At 43.4% G+C, this 22,441-nt stretch overlaps 1 protein-coding gene across 4 annotated transcripts in view; it reads right to left on the bottom strand.

Annotated features, from left to right (window-relative positions):
* Positions 1–22,441, bottom strand: part of RNF17 (ring finger protein 17) — a 126,583-nt gene that overhangs the window by 19,946 nt on the left and 84,196 nt on the right. For all 4 annotated transcript variants that reach the window (XM_021065407.1, XM_021065408.1, XM_021065410.1 and 1 more), the window contains 7 exons: positions 19,888–20,115; positions 18,978–19,128; positions 18,716–18,834; positions 11,503–11,593; positions 10,822–10,937; positions 9,025–9,314; positions 7,550–7,713 (listed from right to left, as the gene is read on the bottom strand). In XM_021065407.1, coding sequence (XP_020921066.1) covers positions 7,550–7,713; positions 9,025–9,314; positions 10,822–10,937; positions 11,503–11,593; positions 18,716–18,834; positions 18,978–19,128; positions 19,888–20,115 — 1,159 coding nt within the window. The remainder of the gene's footprint in view (positions 1–7,549; positions 7,714–9,024; positions 9,315–10,821; positions 10,938–11,502; positions 11,594–18,715; positions 18,835–18,977; positions 19,129–19,887; positions 20,116–22,441) is intronic.

The following is a 22,441-nucleotide window of genomic DNA, read 5'->3' as shown; positions in this document are numbered from 1 at the left end:
GTCTGTACTCATCTTTTCTTGTAATGAACAGAGTACTACTCAGCCGTAAAACGAATGAAATCTTGCCATTTACAGCAACATGGATGGATTTGGAGGTATTATGCTAAGTGAAATAAGTCAGACAAATACCATATGCTATTACTTATATGCGGACTCTAAAACATACAGCAAACTAGTGAATATAACAAAAAAGCATCAATGGTGAAAAGCTGAAGGAATTCCCGCTGAGATCAGGAACAAGACAAGGATGTCCGCTCTCGCCACTACTCTTCAACATAGTTCTGGAAGTCCTAGCCACAGCAATCAGAGAAGTAAAAGAAATAAAAGGAACCCAAATTGGAAAGGAAGATGTAAAACTATCACTATTTGCAGACGACATGATACTATACCTAAAGAATCCTAAAGGCTCTACCAGAAAACTGTTAGAGCTCATCCACGAATTTGGCAAAGTCGCAGGATACAAAATCAATACACAGAAATCGACGGCATTTCTATATACTAACAATGAAAGAGCAGAAAAGGAAATTAGGGAAGCAATCCTGTTTACCATCACATCCAGAGGAATAAAATACCTAGGAGTAAACCTACCTAAAGAGACAAAAGACCTGTACTCTGAAAACTACAAGCCACTGATGAATGAAATCAAAGATGACACAAATAGATGGAAAGATATACCATGCTCGTGGATTGGAAGAGTTAATATTATCAAAATGACGATATTACCTAAGGCAATCTACAGATTCAATGCAATACCCTTTCCAATGACCAAGGACATTTTTCACAGAACTCGAACAAAATATTTTAAAGTTTGTTTGGAAGCACAAAAGACCCAGAATCGCCAAAGACATCCCAAAAAAGAAAAATGGAGCTGGAGGAATCAGGCTCCCGGACTTCAGACTATACTACAAAGCAACAGTCGTCAAAACTGCATGGTACTGGCACAAAGACAGAAATATGGATCAGTGGAACAGGATAGAAAGCCCAGAATTAAACCCACCCACTTACAGCCAACTAATCGATGACAAAGGAGGCAAGACTATATAATGGAGAAAGGACAGCTTGTTCAGTAAGTGGTGCTGGGAAAACTGGACAGCCACATGGAAAAGAATGAAATTAGAACACTCCCTAACACCATACACAAAAATCAACTCCAAATGGATGAAAGACCTAGATATAAGACCAGACACTATCAAACTCCTAGAGGAAAACAGAGGCCAAACACTCTCTGACATAAACGACAGCAACATCTTCTCAGACCCACCTATCAGAGTATTGACAACAAAAACAAAAATAAACAAATGGGGCCTAATCAAACTTCAAAGTTTCTGCACGGCAAACGAAACCCTAAACGACTCAAAAAGACAACCCACAGAATGGGAGAAAATCTTTGCAAGTGAATCAACTGACAAGGGAGTAATCTCCAAAATTTATAAACACCTTCTGCAGCTCCATAGCAAAGAAACAAACAACCCCATCCAAAAATGGGCAGAAGCTCTAAACAGACAGTTCTCCAAAGAAGACATACAGATGGCCAAGAAACACATGAAAAGATGTTCAGCATCACTCATTATTAGAGAGATGCACATCAAAACCACGATGAGGTACCACCTTACACCAGCCAGAATGGCCATCATCCAAAAGTCTACCAACAGTAAGGGCTGGAGAGGGTGTGGGGAAAAAGGAACCCTAGTACACTGTTGGTGAGATTGTACATTGGTGCAACCACTGTGGAAATCAGTATGGAGACTCCTCGGAAAACTAAACATAGAACTTCCATTGGATCCAGCAACCCCACTCCTGCGCATCTACCCAGAGAAAACCAGGACTCGCAAAGACACATGTACTCCAACGTTCATTGCAGCACTATTTCCAATAGCCAAGACATGGAAACAACCTCAATGTCCATCGACAGAGGAGTGGATCCAGAAGATGTGGTCCATATACACAATGGAATACTACTCAGCCATTAAAAATGACGAAATACCGGCATTCTTAGCAACCTGGATGGACCTAGAAACTATCATGCTAAGTGAAGTCAGCCGTACAATGAGACACCAACATCCAATTCTTTCACTGACATGTGGAATCTGAAAAAAGGACAGACTGAACTTCTTTGCAGCACAGATGCTGACTCAGAGACATTGAAAAACTTATGGTCTCCAGAGGAGACAGTCTGGGGAGTGGGGGGATGTGCCTGGGCTGTGGGATGTAAATCCTGTGAAATTACATTGTTATGATCATTATACAACTACAGATGTGATAAATTCATTTGAGAAAAAAACAAAAAACAAAAAACAAAAAAGCAGCAGACGTGTAGATAAACTGGTGGTTACCAGGAGGGAGAGGGAAGGGGGTGGGCCATATAAGATCTGGGGTTTAAGAGGTACACACAATGTTCCGTTGTGTATATGCGCCACGTCTTCTTTAACCGACACTTAGGTTGCTTCCATATCTTGGCTATTGTAAACAATGCTGCTATTATTAGCATAAATCGTTTTGAATTAGTGTAGTTTTTTTGGGGGATATACCCAGGATTAGAACTGCTGGGTCTTATAGCAGTTCTATTTTTTTGAGGGTCCCCCATACTCCTTTTCACAGTGGCTGTACTCATTCACATTCCCACCATCAGTGTCTCAAGTTCCCTTTTCTCCGCATCCTCACAAGCATTTATTTGTTTTCTTTCTTAGGACAGCCATTCTGACAGGTGTGAGGTGATACTGTGCTGCATTTCTTTTTTTTTTGTTTGTTTGTTTTTTTTTAGAGCTACACCCACAGCATATGGAGGTTCCCAAGCTAGGGGTTGAATCTGAGCTACAGTTTCCGGCCTGACACAGCCACAGCCACGCCAGATCCAAACCACGTCTGCAACATACGCCACAGCTCATGGCAACCCCGAATCCTTAACCCAGTGATCGAGGCCAGAGATTGAACCCCAAACCTCATGGTGCCTAGTTGGATTTGTTTTCCCTGCGCTACAACAGGAACTCCCCTGTGTAGTGGTTTTGATCTGCATTTTCCTGATGATTAGCAATGTTTAGTATCTTTTCATGTGTCTGTTAGCCATCTGCATTTTCTCTGGAAGAATCTACTCAATTCTTCTGCCTGTTTTTAAACCAGGTTTTTTGGTTTTTTTTTTTTTAAGTTGTTTTTTCAGATCCGAAGTGTGTCTACGACCTATACCACAGCTCATGGCAACGCTCATCCTTAACCCGCTGAGCAAGGCCAGGGATCGAACCCTCAACTTCATGGCTCCAAATTGGATTCATTTCCACTGTGCCATGACAGGAACTCCTGAAGCTGAGTTGTATGAGCTGTTTATATATGTTGGATATTAGCCCTTTATTGGTCATATCATTTGCAAATATTTTCTCCCAATCAATAGGCTTTTTTTTTTTTTTTTTGCCATTTCTTGGGCCACTCCTGTGGCGCAGGCTAGGGTTGAATCGGAGCTGTAGCCACTAACCTATGCCACAGCCACAGCAATGCGGGGATCCGAGCCGTGTCTGCAACCTACACCACAGCTCACAACAATGCCGGATCCTTAACCCACTGAGCAAGGCTAGGGATTGAAACTTTAACCTCATGGCTCCTAGGTGGATTCGTTAACCACTGAGCCACGACGGGAACTCCAATAGGCTTTTTTTGGTCAAAGGTTTTCTTAGCTGTGCAAAAGCTTTTACGGTTAATCAGGCCCCACTTGTTTATTTTTGCTTTTATTTCCTCTGCTTTGGGAGATGGACCCCCCCCAAAACACTGCTGCAATCTATGTCAAAGACTATTCTGCCTATGTTTTCCTTTAAGGGTTTTATGGCGTCTGGTTTTACATTTAGGTCTATAACCCATTTTGAGTTTATTTTTGTATATAGTGTTAAAGAATCTTCTAGGAGTTCCCATGTGGCTCATCAGGTTAAGAACCTGACACAGTGTGTGTGAAGATGTAAGTTCAATCCCTGGCCTTGCTGACGGTGCTGCAAGCTGCAGCGTAGATCACAAATGCAGCTGCAGTTCAACCTCTAGCCTGGGAACTTCCGTAAGTTGCAAGTGCAGCTGTAAAGAGATCAAGAAAAAAACAACAGAGATTTTTTTTTTTAGATCCGTGCCCATGGCATATGGAAATTCTCAGGCTAGGGGTCAAACTGGAGCTGAAGCTGCTGGCCTACACCACAGCCACAGCAATGCCGGATCCTTAACCCAGTGAACGAGGTCAGGGACTGAACCTGTATCCTCATGGTCCCTAGTCGGGTTTGTTACCACTGAGCCACAGCTCAGAACTCCGAGGATTTCCTAATTTTCTTCTTCCACATGCAGCTGTCCAGCTTCCCAGCACTGCTTACTGAAGAGACCATCATTTCTCCACTGTATATTTTTGCCTCCTTTGTTACAGACTGACCCTACGTGTGTGGGTTTATTTCTGGGCTGCAGGTTTATGAGTTCTCCATATACTTTGGATATCAATTCCTTAAAAGATTCATGATTTCAAAATATTTTCTTCCATTCAGTAGGCTGCCTTTTCATTTTGCTGATTCCTTTGCTGTTCAGCTTTTTAGTCAGCTCCAACAAATTACCAACGTATCTATGGTAATTTGTATATATATTATATATGGCATATATACATACACCATACCATATATGTTAAATAACTTACTATGTTTTCCTCCAGGAGTTTTATGGCTTCAGGCATTATGTTCACATCTTTAATCCATTTTGAATTAATTTTTGCATATGGTATAAGACCATGGTCTAGCTTCATTTTTTTCCACATGTGGCTGCCTGGTTTTCCCAGCACCATTTATTGAAGAGACTGTCCTATCCCCAGTGCAAATTCTTGGCTCATTTGTCATAAAGTAATTGTCCATACATGCAGAGGTTTATTTCTAGGCTGTCTATTCCAGGCCACTGATCTTCGCATCTGTTTTTATGCCAATATCCTATTGTTTAGATTCTTTTCCTTTTTTTTTTTTTTTTTTTTTTTTTGTCTTTTTTTGCTACTTCTTTGTGCCGCACTCGCGGCATATGGAGGTTCCCAGGCTAGGGGTCCAATCGGAGCTGTAGCCACCGGCCTACGCCACAGCCACAGCAATCCTAGATCCAAGCTGCATCTCCAACCTACACCACAGCTCATAGCAACGCTGGATCCTTAACCACCGAGCAAGGCCAGGGATCGAACCTGCGTCCTCATGGATACTAGTCAGATTCATTTCCGTTGAGCCACGATGGGAACTCCTGTTTCTTTTCTTGAGAGCCAGACATATACTGTGTGAAAGGAACCGCTCTCAAGGGCCTTCGGTGATGTGGTAGGAAGGTGTCGGGGGGAGTGGTCTGGAGTCTATGATGTCAGGGAGCCTACTGGACTGCAGCCTTCACCAGCGTTTCTCAGGTTTTGTTCTCTGCTCTCAAGTGACTGAGCATAGACACAGCGGGCTGGAGGTGGAGGTCTCTCATGTGGAAAGAGGGCTAGTTAGGGTCAGGGTTACTTCCAAGGTCATCCTTATTTATTTGGATTATATACATGTAGAGTTCATGAATGCTGACAACTTAATAAAGACTGCATTTCAATTTACTTTTATATAAAAAAAGGTTAGCTGAATAATTCAAATACATATAAAAATGGATTATTGGCATATAAATACATGTCTATAAGTACCCATATACTTAAATACTAATCCAAAATTTGTAGCCACTTGATTTCTATTAAAAGCATCTAAAATTTGGATTCCAGCACAAACCCACAAGACTTAATGGGAAATTTAGGAACCCACAACTGGACATGAATTTCAGCACCATCGCCCACTGAAAGGCTGACCTTGGGCACATCACAGAACATAAACTTCAATTTTCCTATTAGTAAAATGTGGAAGATAATCTACATCTATGCTAGTTGGAAACAAGAAAATAAGAGCACACACGTGTGGCAAACCTTATAAACCTGAATGTAATGTAATCATTAGGTGTCATCATGAAATAGATACTAAATTCCTGTGCTAGTTGTTTTTTTTTTTTTTTGTGGGGGAGTTCCTGTTGTGGCTCAGCAAGTTAAGAACCCAACTAGTATCCGTGAGGCTGTGGGTTCGATCCCTGGCCTCGATCAGTGGGTTAAGGACCCAGCGTTGTGGTAAGCTGTGGCATAGGTGCTCATATCTAGTGTTGCTGTAGCTGTGGAACAGCCCAGGAGCTGCAACTCCAATTCAACCCCTAGCCTGGGAACAACCATATGCCACGGGTATAGCTGTAGCAAGCAAAAAAAAAAAAAAAAGAGAGTTTTTGGTTTTTGTTTTTAATGGCAGTACCCAAGGCATATAGAAGATCCTGGCCAGGGCTGGAATTACATGGCAATGCCAAATCCTTTCATCCACTGCGCTGGGCTAGGGGTCAAACCCATGCCTCTGCAGTGTCCTCGGCTGCTGCAGTCAGATTCTTAACCTATTGCACCACAGCAGGAACTCCTATGCAAGTACTAACGTAAGATTTTTCTTCTTAATTTTTCCTCCCCTGTTAAAACCAAAATTTCATAGGTAGAATGTCTCTTGATTTCATTGCTTTAGTTAGTAAGTACATTGTAAATGGAGGCATTTTCATCTCTATTTTTATAAACACATTTTTTCAAAATACAGTTGACCCTTTGAACACCCCAGTTTAAACTATGAGGTCCACTGAGACAAGGATTTTCCTCCATAGAAACCTGTGACAGTACCTCACAATCCATGGGTGGTTGAATCTGCGACACGGAAACACAGCTACAGAGCAACAGCACAGATACACTGAGGTGGGCTGTTGGTACCCTAGACCCCCTGCTGCTCAGGGGTCAGCTGCCTGCAGCTCTTTCTGAAGATTGTGGATAAAACTCAAGCACTGGCCTTAGGAGTCTGGAAAGATACACAAACCCTTATTGGGAAGCGTAAACTAGGGGCCTGTAAACAGACTTGCTGAGAGATACCAAACACTCTGGAAAACAAGCTGTTTCACTCAACACTCCATGTTCAAACAGGGCTGCCGATTCAAACTGAGTTGGCACCATTAAAGCATTAGTGGCAAATCCTTCACTAGACATAGGTCTTTTTTTTTTTTTTTGTCTTTTTGTCTTTTTTGTTGTTGTTGTTGCTATTTCTTGGGCCGCTCCCGCGGCATATGGAGGTTCCCAGGCTAGGGGTTGAATCGGAGCTGTAGCCACCGGCCTACGCCAGAGCCACAGCAACGCGGGATCCGAGCCGCGTCTGCAACCTACACCACAGCTCACGGCAACGCCGGATCGTTAACCCACTGAGCAAGGGCAGGGACCGAACCCGCAACCTCATGGTTCCTAGTCGAATTCGTTAACCACTGCGCCACGACGGGAACTCCTAGACATAGGTTTTTTTTGTTATTCAGGTTAATAAATATACTTAAAAAGAGAATTCTCATCACAAATGTGTAATGCATCTGACTGACCTTCCTTTAGGAATGACCTCATTAAAACTGTTTTTTCACAAATGTATGTATTCAGATTCCAAAGACCACCTAATTTACAGACAGCATTCAGCCTCAGAGGAGGCACGAAGCAGGTCGGACTCACCCTGACGGTGCCGCCGACGACCTCCGTTACCTTCCCTCGGTGCCACAGGGTGTCCGATCCCCTCACTGCACAGGCTTCTCCCTTTTTCCAGAAATAAGGCTCCAAGAGACCAAGGCATTTTAAATTACTTTGAATTTCATTCATCATTTTTAGTAGCTCGAATTCTAAAGAAATCATTAAAAACAGAGCATTTAGGAAAAATTCTCTACGATTTTCAAATGAAGTCATCATCTACCTTTATAACTTCATCACTTAGATAACATTGTAAGAAATTAAAAATCAGTCCCCATATAACAGAGCTTTAATAAACATGTAATTCAGTCAGTGGCTTCTACATGTTTTGAAACATACTACTAACAATGTGTAAAGTGTTATTCTGATCTCTGGTTATAAATGCAAGCATCATGTTGAGAGTGCAAGAGTATTAAAAGCTGTAGACACATACCAGGGAGCCTAATACAAAGGAGCTAAGCCTTTAGTATCACTTTGATAGCACATCTACGTGACAGTGAGCACGCCTGATACGCTATCTGATGCTCATACACAGCGTTTTAACGCTGTGGATATAAAACTAAAATTCTGACGTTGCTAATTCCTGCAAACTGGCTCATTATTCCCACAGGAAATACATATGCTGATAGCTGACACTACAGAAGGCAAGCTCTGGTCTCAGTTCCCGTTGACAGTTCTACCACCTCAGCTGTGAGTTCTTGGGCATAAGCCTCAGTCTGTTCTTCTGCACACTGGGTGCAACGGTGCCCACCCACGTCATCAGGACGGCAGGGGACTGGATGGAAGGGTCGAGCACCCTGCCTGGCTCAGAGCCGTCAACCTGTTCTAGCTGTGAGGACTTACACCCATCAAGCCAAGTTTCTGGATTAACAACTACTGCTAGAGGTCTGAACCACTACTCACTTCTAGTGGGGCTGATTACAAAGGTTTAGTCTGGTTTTCAAATTAAAAAACAGCATTTAGGAAATCAACCAATGAGACGAAGCCTTCGACAAATTCGCTGCCATCACACCCCTGACCCCTAGGTGAACTTTACTACGAAGCTAATGGAGCTGACGTCTTGCTGTAGGTCATGCAGTGTTTTAGACACATCAGATTGTAGGAAGGAAGCCTTGATACATAAGCCTAAAGAGATCGCAAGAACGGGGACATTTATATTCTTTTTTCAGAGAGCCTCCAAACTTGCCTAAGTGCTCTTACAAAGCTGGGACCACCCCCATGCTTATCTTAGGCCCAGTTTATCCAGCACCAACGTCTCAATAAATGATTTTTATGCGCTAGTCACTGTGAAAAGCACCTTTTGTGCAGTATCATTTAGCCCTCACAACAACTCAGAGAAAACGAGGTTCAGAAAGGTTAACTATCTCCCCAAATTATTTCAATCCATGTGTATCTTGCTAGGGAAGTGGAGCTGCTAGTGACTGCTTTTACCAAATAACCTTTCATAATCTGACAGACCTTACCTGATACTTTAGGCACCACGAATATGGTTCCATCATCACCAACGCAGCTGACTACTGCCTCAAAAACTTCCTGCTTAGGAATAGCTGGTGGTTTATAGCATCCAGTGGTTCTTGGGTCCAGAATTTTCTCCTTAAATTCAGACACCTTGGGTTCACTGATAACAGCAGCAGCTTTTTTGTCAGGGTCGGAGTTAATTTGAACACACTTAGGAATCACTGACGCCCCCTGTTCCAGGGGAATCTCCAGAGACTTCTGGGATAATGAATGACTGTTATCTAATTTATTACTTCTGTAACATCAAAAAGAAAATATCTAACCATGGGCAAAGAAAACAAAAATCCTTACGATGTATTTGACATTTAAAGAAGATATTTGCCCTATCTGGGATATCTTAGTCTAACATTACATAAAAATGACCATAATTAATTTGTAATGAAAATTATTTTAAATCATGAACAAGCTTGATGAGAATAAAGCAATATAATTTCACCTAAATGCATTAAATCACTGTGAGCTGTGGTGCAGGCTGCAGACACGGCTCGGATCCTGAGTTGCTGTGGCTGTGGTGTAGGCCAGCAGCTGTAGCTCCGATTTGACCCCTAGCCCAGGAACCTCCATATGCCATGGGTGCAGCTCTAAAAAGACAAAAGACAAAAGACCAAAAAAAAAAAAAACAAACAAACAAAAAAAAAAAGCCTAGGAAATCCGAGGAGGAACTAAACACCACTTATGTTAGAAAAAGTTCAGCAGATTGTTGTTCCTTCCACTGCTGTGCATTTTTTTTGAAGGGAATGAGCACTGATACAAACAGCTTCATAATTCTGCACGAAGGATGCTCCCTCATCACCCCAGCCTCAAGGAGTAGTTTTACTGCCACAAAAGCAGAAAAGAACATGGAGCAGTGGCAGATACCGTTGGTTGTATTAACCTGCTGAGCCTTTCTGACCATCCACCTGAAGTCAGTGAACAGGAAGAGAGACACAGGTAGGAGTGAAGATGCCGAGCCTGGCTGCTGGCCATCGGCCAAGCCCCGCACACAGGCCAAGCCCCACACGCAGTCCGAGTCCACCACACCCAGCCAGCTACTTCAGATTCCATTTTAATGCTGATTTCTCTTTCTCTTTCCATTTCGTTAGGACTGCAGTCCTGGTGCAAATAAGGTAAGATACAAAAACCTAAGATAAAGAAAGAGGTCTGGCCGCGCACGGCAGAAGGTGGCTACCTGGAACGTGTGTCTGCCATTCTAATACACCTCCACCTCTGCCAGGAGAGATCAAAAGAGGAGACGAGGGCGCTGACAATATTGTGACCCGTTTCCTCTTGGACCAAAGGCACTTAAACCCCAAGCTTATTACCTAAGAGCATCTTTAAATGTTAACATGCTCAATTATATTTTTTGGTACCCATTTCTATTTATTTGCTACGCATTTCACACACACACATTTTAGCATACGCCTATGAAAAATTCTAACATACAGCTTGAATAAACATCAACACCTAAGCAGACGAGGCCCAAGGGCTCAGATCTGGAACCCACTCTATAATCTCTCTTCCTCTGGTTCAGAGTGTAAATGACAGACTAAAGGGCAAAGCATAAAAAGCAAAAATATCACTAAAGGCTCACACATTTTGCAATCCTGAATGAACTTACTTCTGAGCTGGCTCCTCAGGTTTAGATTATAAATAATTTTTAAGAGCAAAAAAAGAGGCAATTCCGGTCTGAGCACACACAGCTATGAAGATTTACACACAAAAATCAGAAGCCTCCATCAGAAAAATCTTTTGAAAGTCTATACCTCCTTTCTCTCAAAGCCAAACCCTTTTTAATCAAGTATTTAGAAACATCAACACGTTCTCCCTTCTCATCTCTGCAGAAAATTTTCACAGGTAGTGGCCAGGCTGTGTTGTTCTCCTGCAGTGATTTAAGAGCAGAGCAAACATGAGACACAAAAACGCAATCTTCTTATAAACATTACACTTTTCACAGGCATTTCCTCCTCGTTTCTCCATATGCCAGAAAGGAAAACTCCCCAGTGAGTGATTTTGATATCCGAATACATCAGAGAGGAAGATGCCTGGACGCATCAGTGGGGAAGAGGCAGTGTTGAGGACGTATGTCAGGAAAACCTCACCGCTGATTTTACCAAAGGCAGGGAGTGCGGGACGGCTGAAGCCTAGACTGGGTGGGAGGGGTGCCCCCTCAACAACCAATTTCTCCAGTCTCCTAAATTCTTTGTAAATTATATAACTGAAATACACTTTCCCAGGTCTGCCTTTTGTTTGATTCCCCCATATAATCATCTGTGGGACACATCTACTAGCAAACACATTACAATGAAGTAAGGCAAAAAAAAAAAAAAAAAAAAAACTGCAAAAATAATCCAAATCGCTGTAACTTTCTCAGCGAAAGAAGGGGACGTGTGGAAAACACAAGGAGTGACCCGTGTGCGTCTGCGGTGCCCCACCCCGTGACACACCTGTAGGATGACTGTCGCCACGGCTCCGCTGAGGTACAACGAGAGACAGTCACAGGCGGTCGCCGTCCACTTGTCACTCCCACCGGCTGGTCTACAATGGAAACGACAACTTGTTTCTAACAAACAGAATAGGATACAGACAAGTCAAAGAACCATCACATACATACATGTTTGAATCAACGACGTATGTAGTGAGAAATCAACTTAAACATGGCTGTGTATTATTTTTACAATTTTCTTCAGCATTTTCATAGCCTCTTTTCTACTTATGGTCCAAATCACATGCTAACTTACTTACTTACATCTGCTCTGAGGCTACATTGAGAACCCTTCAAAAAGTAGGTATAAGTTTTTTTGTTTGGGGCCACACCCATGCCATCTGGAAGTTCCTTATCTTCATGAAGATTTCATTTAAGAAACTATCTAGAGCTTAAAGGTTTGCTGTGGTGATGAAGTAAGATGACACCCGTTAAGAGGCAATTAACACAGGGTCCAGACAAGACTGAGTTCAGCCATTACCAGACTCTGGAGACAGCGGTGTTCCTTTGCAGCCCCTCACATGGAGTTCAAGGTGTCTACAGCAACGCCTTCTCTACAATCCTGGGAACAACTAAGAGTAGACAGAATTCTGTCCTAACAATGAACAGAGCCTCCACCACAAAGGGGAAAAGGGCAGCGTCACAAAAGGCAGGAGAGGCAGAGATACATCCTCAGCAAGGAAAGGGCCCCCCAGCTGCAGAGATCCACCATCAGGAGGGGTCACAGAGGCTGGAACTCTTCACCGAGGAGCAAGGGATTCGAGCTCTATGTGAGGCCCCCTAGCAGAACAGAGGCGCCCCCAGATTCCCTGTTGGCTCTGAAAATCAACAGGGAATATGACCAGGAAAACCAGAGAACTGCAGGGAATAGAAAACCTGTTCTTTTTTTTCCCCTGTCTTTTTAGAGCTGCTCCCGTGGCATGTGGAGGTTCCCAGGCTAGGGGTCTAATCAGAGCTGTAGCTGCCAGCCTACGCCACAGCCACGCCAGATTCGAGACATGCTTGTAAGCTACACCACAGCTCATGGCAACGCCAGATCCTAAACCCACTGAGTGAGGCCAGGGATCGAACCCACAACCTCATGGTTCCTCGTTGGATTCGTTAACCACTTAGCCACGATGGGAACTCCCAGAACACCTGTTCTTAAAAGGCCTGTGCCCAGACTTAACCTAAAACAAGTGCAAAACACCAGACTGAACAATGCATGGACCCTCTTATTAAACAGTAAAGCATCTGCTGGAAAAGCAGGGACCAGCTGCAGTGCCTCCCAGGGATGGAGACACTAGCAGGTGCCCTTTTTGTCACTGCAGGCGTCTTGCTAAAGCCAGCACTCAAAGTTCCCCCTAACGTGTTAGTACCAGTGGGTCTGCCCTGCTCAAAGCCCTGACCATCCTGGGGCCTCAGCTGGGCCTCCAAGCCATCCTAGCAACCCTGCCCTCCTGTGCCCTGCAGAAGTGCCCAACAGGAGGGCGCACACAGCCCACAGAGGGGACACACCTTGAGTGCCAGGCTGCAGTGGCAGGCAGGACTGTACATCTGGGCCCCACAGTGCATCTCCTAAATAAGGCTACTCTTTCAAGACAGGAAGAGACAGTGATTTACCTAATCTGTAGAAACAAAGAGAATGAGGCAAAATGAGGAGGCAGAGGAATATGTTCCAAACCAAAGAACAAGATGAAAACCTACGAAAAAGAACTAAATAAAGTAATCCACCTGATAAATGCTTAAAAGTTACCATCATCAATGTGCTCTCCAAACTCAGGAGAAGAATGGATGAACACTGTGAGAACTTCGACAGAGGGACAGAGAATACGACAAAGTACCAACGAGAAGCTGCGCCTGAATGAAAGATGCACCAGAGAGGTTCAACAGCAGAAGGGGGAGTTCCCTTTGTGGTGCAGTGGAAACGAATCCAACTAGGAATCATGAGGTTGTGGGTTCGCTCCCTGGCCTCACTCAGTGGGTTCAGGATCCAGCACTGCTGTGGCTGTGGTGTAGGCCGGTGGCTACAGCTCCACTTTAACCCCTAGCCTGGGAACCTCCAGATACCGTGGGTGCAGCCCTAAGAAGACAAAAGGCACCCCCCCCAAAAAAAATCAACAACCCCAAAAAACCCCCAGCAGGCTGGGGAGGAGGAAGAGCGTGTCAGCAAGCACAAGGCTGAGCACTGGAACTCACCCAGCCACAAAGGATGAAAAAATAAGAGTGAGGGGACCTTAAGGGACTTTTGGGACAACATCAAGTAGAATGACACCTGCATTATAGGAGTCCCAGAAGAAGGAGAGAGAGAGACAAAGAGCCAAAAAAACTGTCTGAAGAAACACTGGCTAAAACTTCTTTAACCTGGGGAAGGAAACAGACCTCCAGGTCCGGGAAGCTGCGAGGGCTCCAGCAAGATGAACACAAAGGGTTACATGGAGGCTCATTATAATTAAAATTGTAAAAGTTAAGGATAAAGAGAAAATCCTAAAAGCAGGAGAAAAAACAACTGGTGATGCACATAGGAATCCCCATGAGGCTATCAACAGATTCTTAAACAATCTTTAAAGATCAAACGAGAGTGGCATGATATGGTCCAACTGCTGAAAAGGAAAAAACTTCCCACTAAGAAATCTCTACCTAGCAATGTTTCCTTCAGCGCTGAAGGGAGATGAGGAGTACCCCAGACAAGCCAGAGCTAAAGGAGTTCATCCTCACTAAACTGGCCCTACAAGCAATGTTAGAGGACTTAACTTAGGCCGAGAAGAAACGCCACTGGTTAACAATAAGAAAACACACGCAAGCGATAATCTCACTGACGATGGTAACTACATGAAAAGTAGTGGACCAACCACTTGCAAAGCAAGCATGAATGCTGAAATGTTAAAGAGGCCAAAGAAGCAAAAATAACTAAAATTACAACATTTACTTAAGGGAAGACTAAAATAAAAAGATGTAAAATGTGTCCCTCGAAGTATAAAACATGGGGCAAGGAGAGAAAATGTAACGACCGACTTAAAACAGGACTTCCTGTTGTGGCGCAGCAGAAACGACTCCAACTAGGAACCATGAGGACGCAGGTTCGATCCCTGGCCTCGCTCAGTGGGTTAAGGATCTGGCGTTGCCGTGAGCTGTGGTGTAGGTCGCAGACACGGCTCGGATTCCGAGTGGCTGTGGCTGTGGCTGTGGCTGTGGTGTAGGCCGGCAGCTGTAGCTCCGATTGGACCCCTAGCCTGGGAACCTCCATATGCCGAGGGTGTGGCTCTACAAAGCAAAAACAAAAAATAAACTAAAATTTAGTAACTCACTAATCTCGACCGTTTAGACAATGTTCAGTGACAGCCTGGACAGGTAACGCAAGCACGGTCCACGCTTCCCAAGCGGACAATGTACCCGCAATGCCCTTCCATCTCTTCCCCTGCAGTTTTCTGCTGAATAACTGAGCTGCTGTCTGCTCTGCAACTTCCATGGCTTGAATGTGGCTGACTGCTACATCGTCAGCATTCTCGGGGTGTCCCCATGTTCCTCTGCCCTGTATTTCCTTCAAATTCATAGTCAGGTCTAGAGTCTTGGTCAGATTCGGGTTTGCATGTTTCTTTGTTCAGCAACACTATGCAGACGGTACTGTGCCCTTGACGGAGGAAGCTCATGTCTGATTCTCCTGGGGAGGTCAGCAGCCACCAACGATTAGACCCCTTAGTTTATGGGGGTTGTAAAATGGTGGTGTTCCAGTGATAGCGTTCTTCCTTTGTCAGCTGGAATACTTAGAAAGAACCTGCCCTTACCTATTTGATTACTTTGAAATAAAGACAGACTGCACACAAGGAAAGTGCTCATTTCCCTTATTTACCGATTTTTCAGAACAAAGAGATGTTGGTTCCCTAGGATCCTCGAAAAGTTAGCAATAAGATTTTTAAAAAAATCACTCTATGAGCCTAGGGATTTATAGCAAATGCTCTGACACAGGACGATAATCATCCTACTGTTGCTCAAACCGTCCCATCTTCGGTGAGTGGAAGTTCCTCCAGACTGGCTCCTTCAGTCTTTCTGTCATCTCACCTGTCCAGCCAGCACGGACACACTGCTTTTCGCTATGTCAAGATATTCTAGGCTCATGTTGTACATTTCCTGCCCAAGACCTGGAATCAAATCTTTCCCCAAAGAAAACCAATTTCTTTGAGTGGGAAATGCTATCTGGAGACCACAATTTGTGCACCAGCATAGCTCACTGCTACTGGCTCCTTCATGTTACAAGGCTAAAAATACATATACTTTTTACAGTTAAAATACACTATGAGTTTCTACTATTATTTCTAATTCACAATTGGGAGCACAAGGTAACCTGACGTTACATTTTTACCGTCTACCAACCACCTCTGTTCTTACTGATAAACGCATGAGCACTCTTTCGAGTTATCCCACAGCACACACACCACAGTTTCAGGGACACTGCAACCAGCTCTGGGACTGATGCCCACAGGCGATGATTTTTTTGGGGGTGGTAATTTCTGTCCTTGGGATATATTCTGGTAAGCATGCACAGTCTGTGTTTTAAAGCCATTTGAAGCAGTTCCTCTCTGAGAAGCTAAGACCCCACTACACACAGTTCACGCCACCTTCCTATTTTCACTGATTTCTCCATATAAAGTATTAATACAGTTCCACCATTAAATCAGTATTAGTAAGCTCTTCTCTTTCCCAACTTATCTGAAGTGCTTATTCCCAGTTAACTCCAGTCAGACAACAGTGAGCTTATGCAGCTTCTCATACATACTCTTCCACCTCCCATGCTCTGAAATTGTGCCACATCTCCCTGCATGCGACCCTGCTTCCAGAAGAGCGATCATTTAATCCTGGTAAACAGAACGCTCATCATCGTCCTCCTGTCAAATCCCCTCGTGTCTTACGGGTTATCCACAGCTTGTCCTCACAGGGTCCTCAGGAAGGGCTCCTGGAAACAGTTCTCCCTGAGTGGTCAAATCACATTTCTGTGATCTTTACATCTGAAGGTCAGTTGGCTGGACATAAAACCCACCGTTTGCCATTTTGAGTATTTTTTAAAGGTTATTCTATTACCGTCTGACATAAAGTTTTGGTGCTGACAGTTATTTTACTTCTCTTGTGAATCAGTAATTTTAGCAGATAATCTCCCCGTGTTGTCATTCCTGAACTGACTTCCCAAGACAAGCAGTGTGCCCTTTCAATACTTATTTTTATTTTTTTTAGGGCTGCACCTGCAGCATATGGAGGTTCCCAGGCCAGGGGTCGAATCAGAGCTGCAGCTGCCAGCCTACACCACAGCCACAGCAACGCCAGATCCAAGCCGCGTCTGCGACCTACACCACAGCTCAGGGAAGTGTCAGATCCTTAACCCACTGAGCGGGGCCAGGGATCAAACCTGCAACCTCATGGTTCCTAGTCGGATTCGTTTCTGCTGAGCCATGACAGGAACTTCTCAACGCATGTTTTTAAATAGTCTTTAATTTCAGGAACACTTTTTGGAATTGTGTTTTTCATATTTGTTTTGTTCTATTTTAGTTTTCTTCCTTTGAAGTTCCTACTAGTATGTATACTGGGTCTTTGTCTATTTTAGGTATCTTTTTGGTGCCCTGGGTTTCTATTTTTTAATTAAAAAGAATCTGTCCTCCTAATCTTGTATTTCTCGTAAGACATTTTCTATTACGTGTCTGTGTGTGTGTGTTCTAGTCTGGTCTACATTTCTGAGACGATGTCCTTGTCCTTCCTGAGTGCCGTCACCCCTCTTTTCAAGTCTTCCTTTGGCTGTAACTGGTCTTGCTTGAGTTCTCCTACTTCCGTTTTACGTTGTTCTTCATGGCGTCTACCATTCTCCGCATGGTTGAGTCTACCCCGAAACACTGCTGTTGGGTGAGCAGGTCTTTTCCGTGAACTCCACTGACTCAAGGGTATTATGTGGTTCCTTATTCTTTTCTTCTCATGATAATTTGTACGGGATTTGACCCGAACCTCTTCTAGCTTCATGGCTCTGGAACTCTTGTGCTGTTTTCCCAAAGTGACAGACACTAGGGCATCACACTTTGCTCCTCTCCCTACTTTCATCTGCATCTTTCTCTCCTTCGCCCCACTGGCTGTCTTGCTCAAGCCAGGCTCCCTTCCCAGTAGCTTCTCGGGGTGGGGTCCCGGAAGGCAGCCTGTATGGCTAAGCAGGCCCAGCACGGTGAACCGGCAGCCTGTTCCAGAGCACCGGCCTCACAACCTCCGTTTTGATCGCTGTTCTCAAACTGGCTGGAATGCGTTGGTGACATACTGTTGCCACTTCCGATCCTCAGACCTGTGCGGATCCCAGCAGCGTTCCCTCCCCATCCTCCCCCGCAAACGGGATAACCACAGGGTCTGGAAGGTGGGGCGCCCTTCCTGCTTGCGCTGGGGGCGGCGGGCGCCCTGTTGCCTACTTTTGTTGTAGATGCTGACCATGCAGTCTGTAGATCTGCATCCAGGACTATGCGCTGATGGTAGGATTCTAGCAGACTCTAAACCTATGCTATGCCATTTCCCAGACTCCTGATGCACTCTTTTTGGTAATTTATACATTTTTTTTTTTTTTGTCTTTTGTCTTTTTGTCTGTTGTTGTTGTTGCTGTTGTTGCTATTTCTTGGGCCGCTCCCGCGGCATATGGAGGTTCCCAGGCTAGGGGTTGAATCGGAGCTGTAGCCACCAGCCTACACCAGAGCCACAGCAACGCGGGATCCGAGCCGCGTCTGCGACCTACACCACAGCTCACGGCAACGCCGGATCCCTAACCCACTGAGCAAGGGCAGGGACCGAACCTGCAACCTCATGGTTCCTAGTCGGATTCGTTAACCACTGCGCCACGACGGGAACTCCCGGTAATTTATACATTTTTAGCTCTCCATGCAATTCTAAGTTTATGAAATATTTTATTTCTATCTGCTTGTGTTTCTCAAGTTTTTTTTTTTACCTTCACAGTTTGGACTCTACCCAGAGACCTGAGTCTAGGTATCACCCATCTCCATTTCCTTAACACCATCAAAGTTGATGTGCTGCACATTTTTATCTATCCTGCTTCTTAAATCCTTAAAATTAACTAAATCTTACAAAAATTTCAGACTATGTCAGTGGAATGAAAACCCATCCAAAAAGAAAAATCTTTAAAATCATATTCAATAATGAGAAAAATTTACTCAGCTAAAAACTACCTTATGTCAGCAAGAGAGCATTCCAAAGACAACCTTCCCATCGTCTTCAGATCTTCCCGAAGCTCCCTTAAACAGTTGATGTTCACCACCAGTTCAACACCCACGTCATACAGCAGGACCTGGGAAAACGACAACTTTAGGTCCACGGCAAGACAGTACTTGCATTATTTTTTGCAAACTGAAAAGCATAATAAAAACTGGATAAAAGCACAAACTTCATTATTTTTCACTTTCATGACTACGTTTTTAAATCCGCACTCACCTCTACCAACGTGTCTGTAACCATCCTGATGATCTGGCCTCTCTGCCACTGATTTTTATCTGGGATCTTAACCGCACAGTGCATGTCGTTTTCCCATTTAACGGGTTTCCACGTTGAGTTTTCATAAGCAGCGACCATCTTTTCTCCCAAACTATGTAAAGAAGAAAAAACTTAACTCTCTAAGCCTCTTCACATAACACGTAACTCTCCAGCAAGATGCTTCTTCTGTTGTCCCTTCCTCATTCTAGTCCAGCCCAAGCGGAACCCTGCTCTCCCGAGCTTTCCCAAGCCTCTTTCCACGGCAGGGTGCTGAGCCAGCTCCCCTCCTCCCAGACATCCTCAGGGCTCACTCCCTCTCCCTCGGGACCCATCTCAAGGGTCACTCCATCTGTGAGGTTTTCCTCCCCAGCTGCTTGGTGTTTCTCTACTGTCTTTATCATCATCGGCGGCACCACATGGTGCACTTGTTCACGCTCTCTAAGCAGCATTTAAGCTCATGACACACAAACTGTCCTTGTTTAACCACTGTATCCCCAACACCTATAATACTGGCTGTCAAATAACAGGTGCTCAGTAAGCATCTATGGAATTTTTAAATCCCCACACAGTGCAGATCATCATAAAGACACTATCTCTATACTTTTAACTGATTTTTTTCTGGCTGCTTCTGCAGCATGTGCAACTTCCTGGGTCAAGGATCCAACCCAGACCACAGTTGTGACAAAGCCAGATCCCTAACCTACTGCCCCACAGGGGAACACCCTACTTTTAATAATCTTTTAGTGAATGTTTAGCTGAAATCATTTTGTACTTTTGAAATTCTCCATTTGTGACTTCTAGATCCTCCAAAAATGAAATACAGAAAAAGAATAAAATGATATGCAATAAATGTTTTCCTTGTATGTTATACCTATTAAGTAAATTTTCTGTTAATAACCACTGAACATAAATCTTCTCAGGAGACATTACATTACAGATGTACACAGGCAGTTCCTTATTATAAAGCGACTGGAGATTTTCGTCAGGTAGAGATTTTGCAAATACAGGATTTAACCTGTTTACTTCATTTGAAATAATTTCTTCTGGAGAAGGATCCCATACTTCAATATGCTTCTTGGAATTATCTTTGATTGTGTATCTAAAAAATAATAAAGCCCATTAGCAGAAAGAGTAGTTAGCAAAATATTTGTTTGTTATTTGCTTAGATCTAGAGATGAGATACCTATGATACACTGCTTTGCAGTTTTGACATCAACAGCAATTTTAGTCTTTTTTCAAAGAGTTCTTTATGACCCAAAGAAAAAAAGCCTGCAACATCAAAGCCAAACTTTTTATTTTAAAAGCATAGTTTAAAATACCAACTGTGCTCATAAATTTTGCCATTTCCCATTGATATTTTCTACTCACAAAGGATAAAACTGTTTTTTTGATAGCCTGAATATTCTCAACTAAAAACTGCCAATCTGTTTGCCAAAAGGAATACATGTGGCATACAATTGCTATTAAAATGTGTTCACAAGCAAAATTATTGAACAAAATGTTTCAAATGTTTAATAAATCAGATTAGCTCACATTCTAGTGACACAATGTCAAAATTTATTTTCCCTTTTATTTTCTTGATATATATATATTTTATTTTTTTTATTGCTCAAATGAATTTATCACATCTGTAGTTGTATAATGATCGTAACAATCTGATTTCACAGGATTTCCATCCCACAGCCCAGGCACATCCCCCCACCCCCCAAACTGTCTCCTCCAGAGACCGTAAGTTTTTCAATGTCTGTGAGTCAGCATCTGTTCTGCAAAGAAGTTCAGTCTGACTTTTTTTCAGATTCCACATATCAGTAAAAGCATTGGATGTTGGTGTCTCATTGTACAGCTGACTTCACGTAGCATGATAGTTTCTAGGTCCATCCAGGTTGCTAAGAATGCCGGTATTTCGTCATTTTTAATGGCTGAGTAGTATTCCATTGTGTGTACGTATGGACCACATCTTCTGGATCCACTCCTCTGTCGATGGACATTGAGGTTGTTTCCATGTCTTGGCTATTGGAAATAGTGCTGCAATGAACGTTGGAGTACATGTGTCTTTGCGAGTCCTGGTTTTCTCTGGGTAGATGCGCAGGAGTGGGGTTGCTGGATCCAATGGAAGTTCTATGTTTAGTTTTCCGAGGAGTCTCCATACTGATTTCCACAGTGGTTGCACCAATGTACAATCTCACCAACAGTGTACTAGGGTTCCTTTTTCCCCACACCCTCTCCAGCCCTTACTGTTGGTAGACTTTTGGATGATGGCCATTCTGGCTGGTGTAAGGTGGTACCTCATCGTGGTTTTGATGTGCATCTCTCTAATAATGAGTGATGCTGAACATCTTTTCATGTGTTTCTTGGCCATCTGTATGTCTTCTTTGGAGAACTGTCTGTTTAGAGCTTCTGCCCATTTTTGGATGGGGTTGTTTGTTTCTTTGCTATGGAGCTGCAGAAGGTGTTTATAAATTTTGGAGATTACTCCCTTGTCAGTTGATTCACTTGCAAAGATTTTCTCCCATTCTGTGGGTTGTCTTTTTGAGTCGTTTAGGGTTTCGTTTGCCGTGCAGAAACTTTGAAGTTTGATTAGGCCCCATTTGTTTATTTTTGTTTTTGTTGTCAGTACTCTGATAGGTGGGTCTGAGAAGATGTTGCTGTCGTTTATGTCAGAGAGTGTTTGGCCTCTGTTTTCCTCTAGGAGTTTGATAGTGTCTGGTCTTATATCTAGGTCTTTCATCCATTTGGAGTTGATTTTTGTGTATGGTGTTAGGGAGTGTTCTAATTTCATTCTTTTCCATGTGGCTGTCCAGTTTTCCCAGCACCACTTACTGAACAAGCTGTCCTTTCTCCATTATATAGTCTTGCCTCCTTTGTCATCGATTAGTTGGCTGTAAGTGGGTGGGTTTAATTCTGGGCTTTCTATCCTGTTCCACTGATCCATATTTCTGTCTTTGTGCCAGTACCATGCAGTTTTGACGACTGTTGCTTTGTAGTATAGTCTGAAGTCCGGGAGCCTGATTCCTCCAGCTCCATTTTTCTTCTCTAAATGTTTGATAGAATTCGCCTGTGAAGCCATCTGGTCCTGGACTTTTGTTTGTTGGAAGTTTTTTAATCACAGTTTCAATTTCAGTTCTTGTGATGGGTCCGTTCATCTTTTCTATTTCATCTTGGTTTAGTGTAGGAATACTGCACTTTTCTAAGAATTTGTCCATTTCTTCTAGGTTTTCCATTTTTTGGGCATATAGTTGCAAATAGTAGTCTCTTATGATCCTTTGTATTTCTGTGATGTCCGTTGTTACTTCCCCTTTTTCATTTCTAATTTTATTGATGTGAGTCTTCTCTCTTTTTTGCTTGATACGTCTGGCTAGGGGTTTATCAATTTTGTTGATCTTTTCAAAGAACCAGCTTTTCGTTTCATTGATCTTTTCTCCGGT

The sequence above is a fragment of the Sus scrofa genome, chromosome 11 (assembly GCF_000003025.6).
Source record: "Sus scrofa isolate TJ Tabasco breed Duroc chromosome 11, Sscrofa11.1, whole genome shotgun sequence".
NCBI lineage: Eukaryota > Metazoa > Chordata > Mammalia > Artiodactyla > Suidae > Sus > Sus scrofa.
This window is presented reverse-complemented; position numbering and strand designations above follow the sequence as displayed.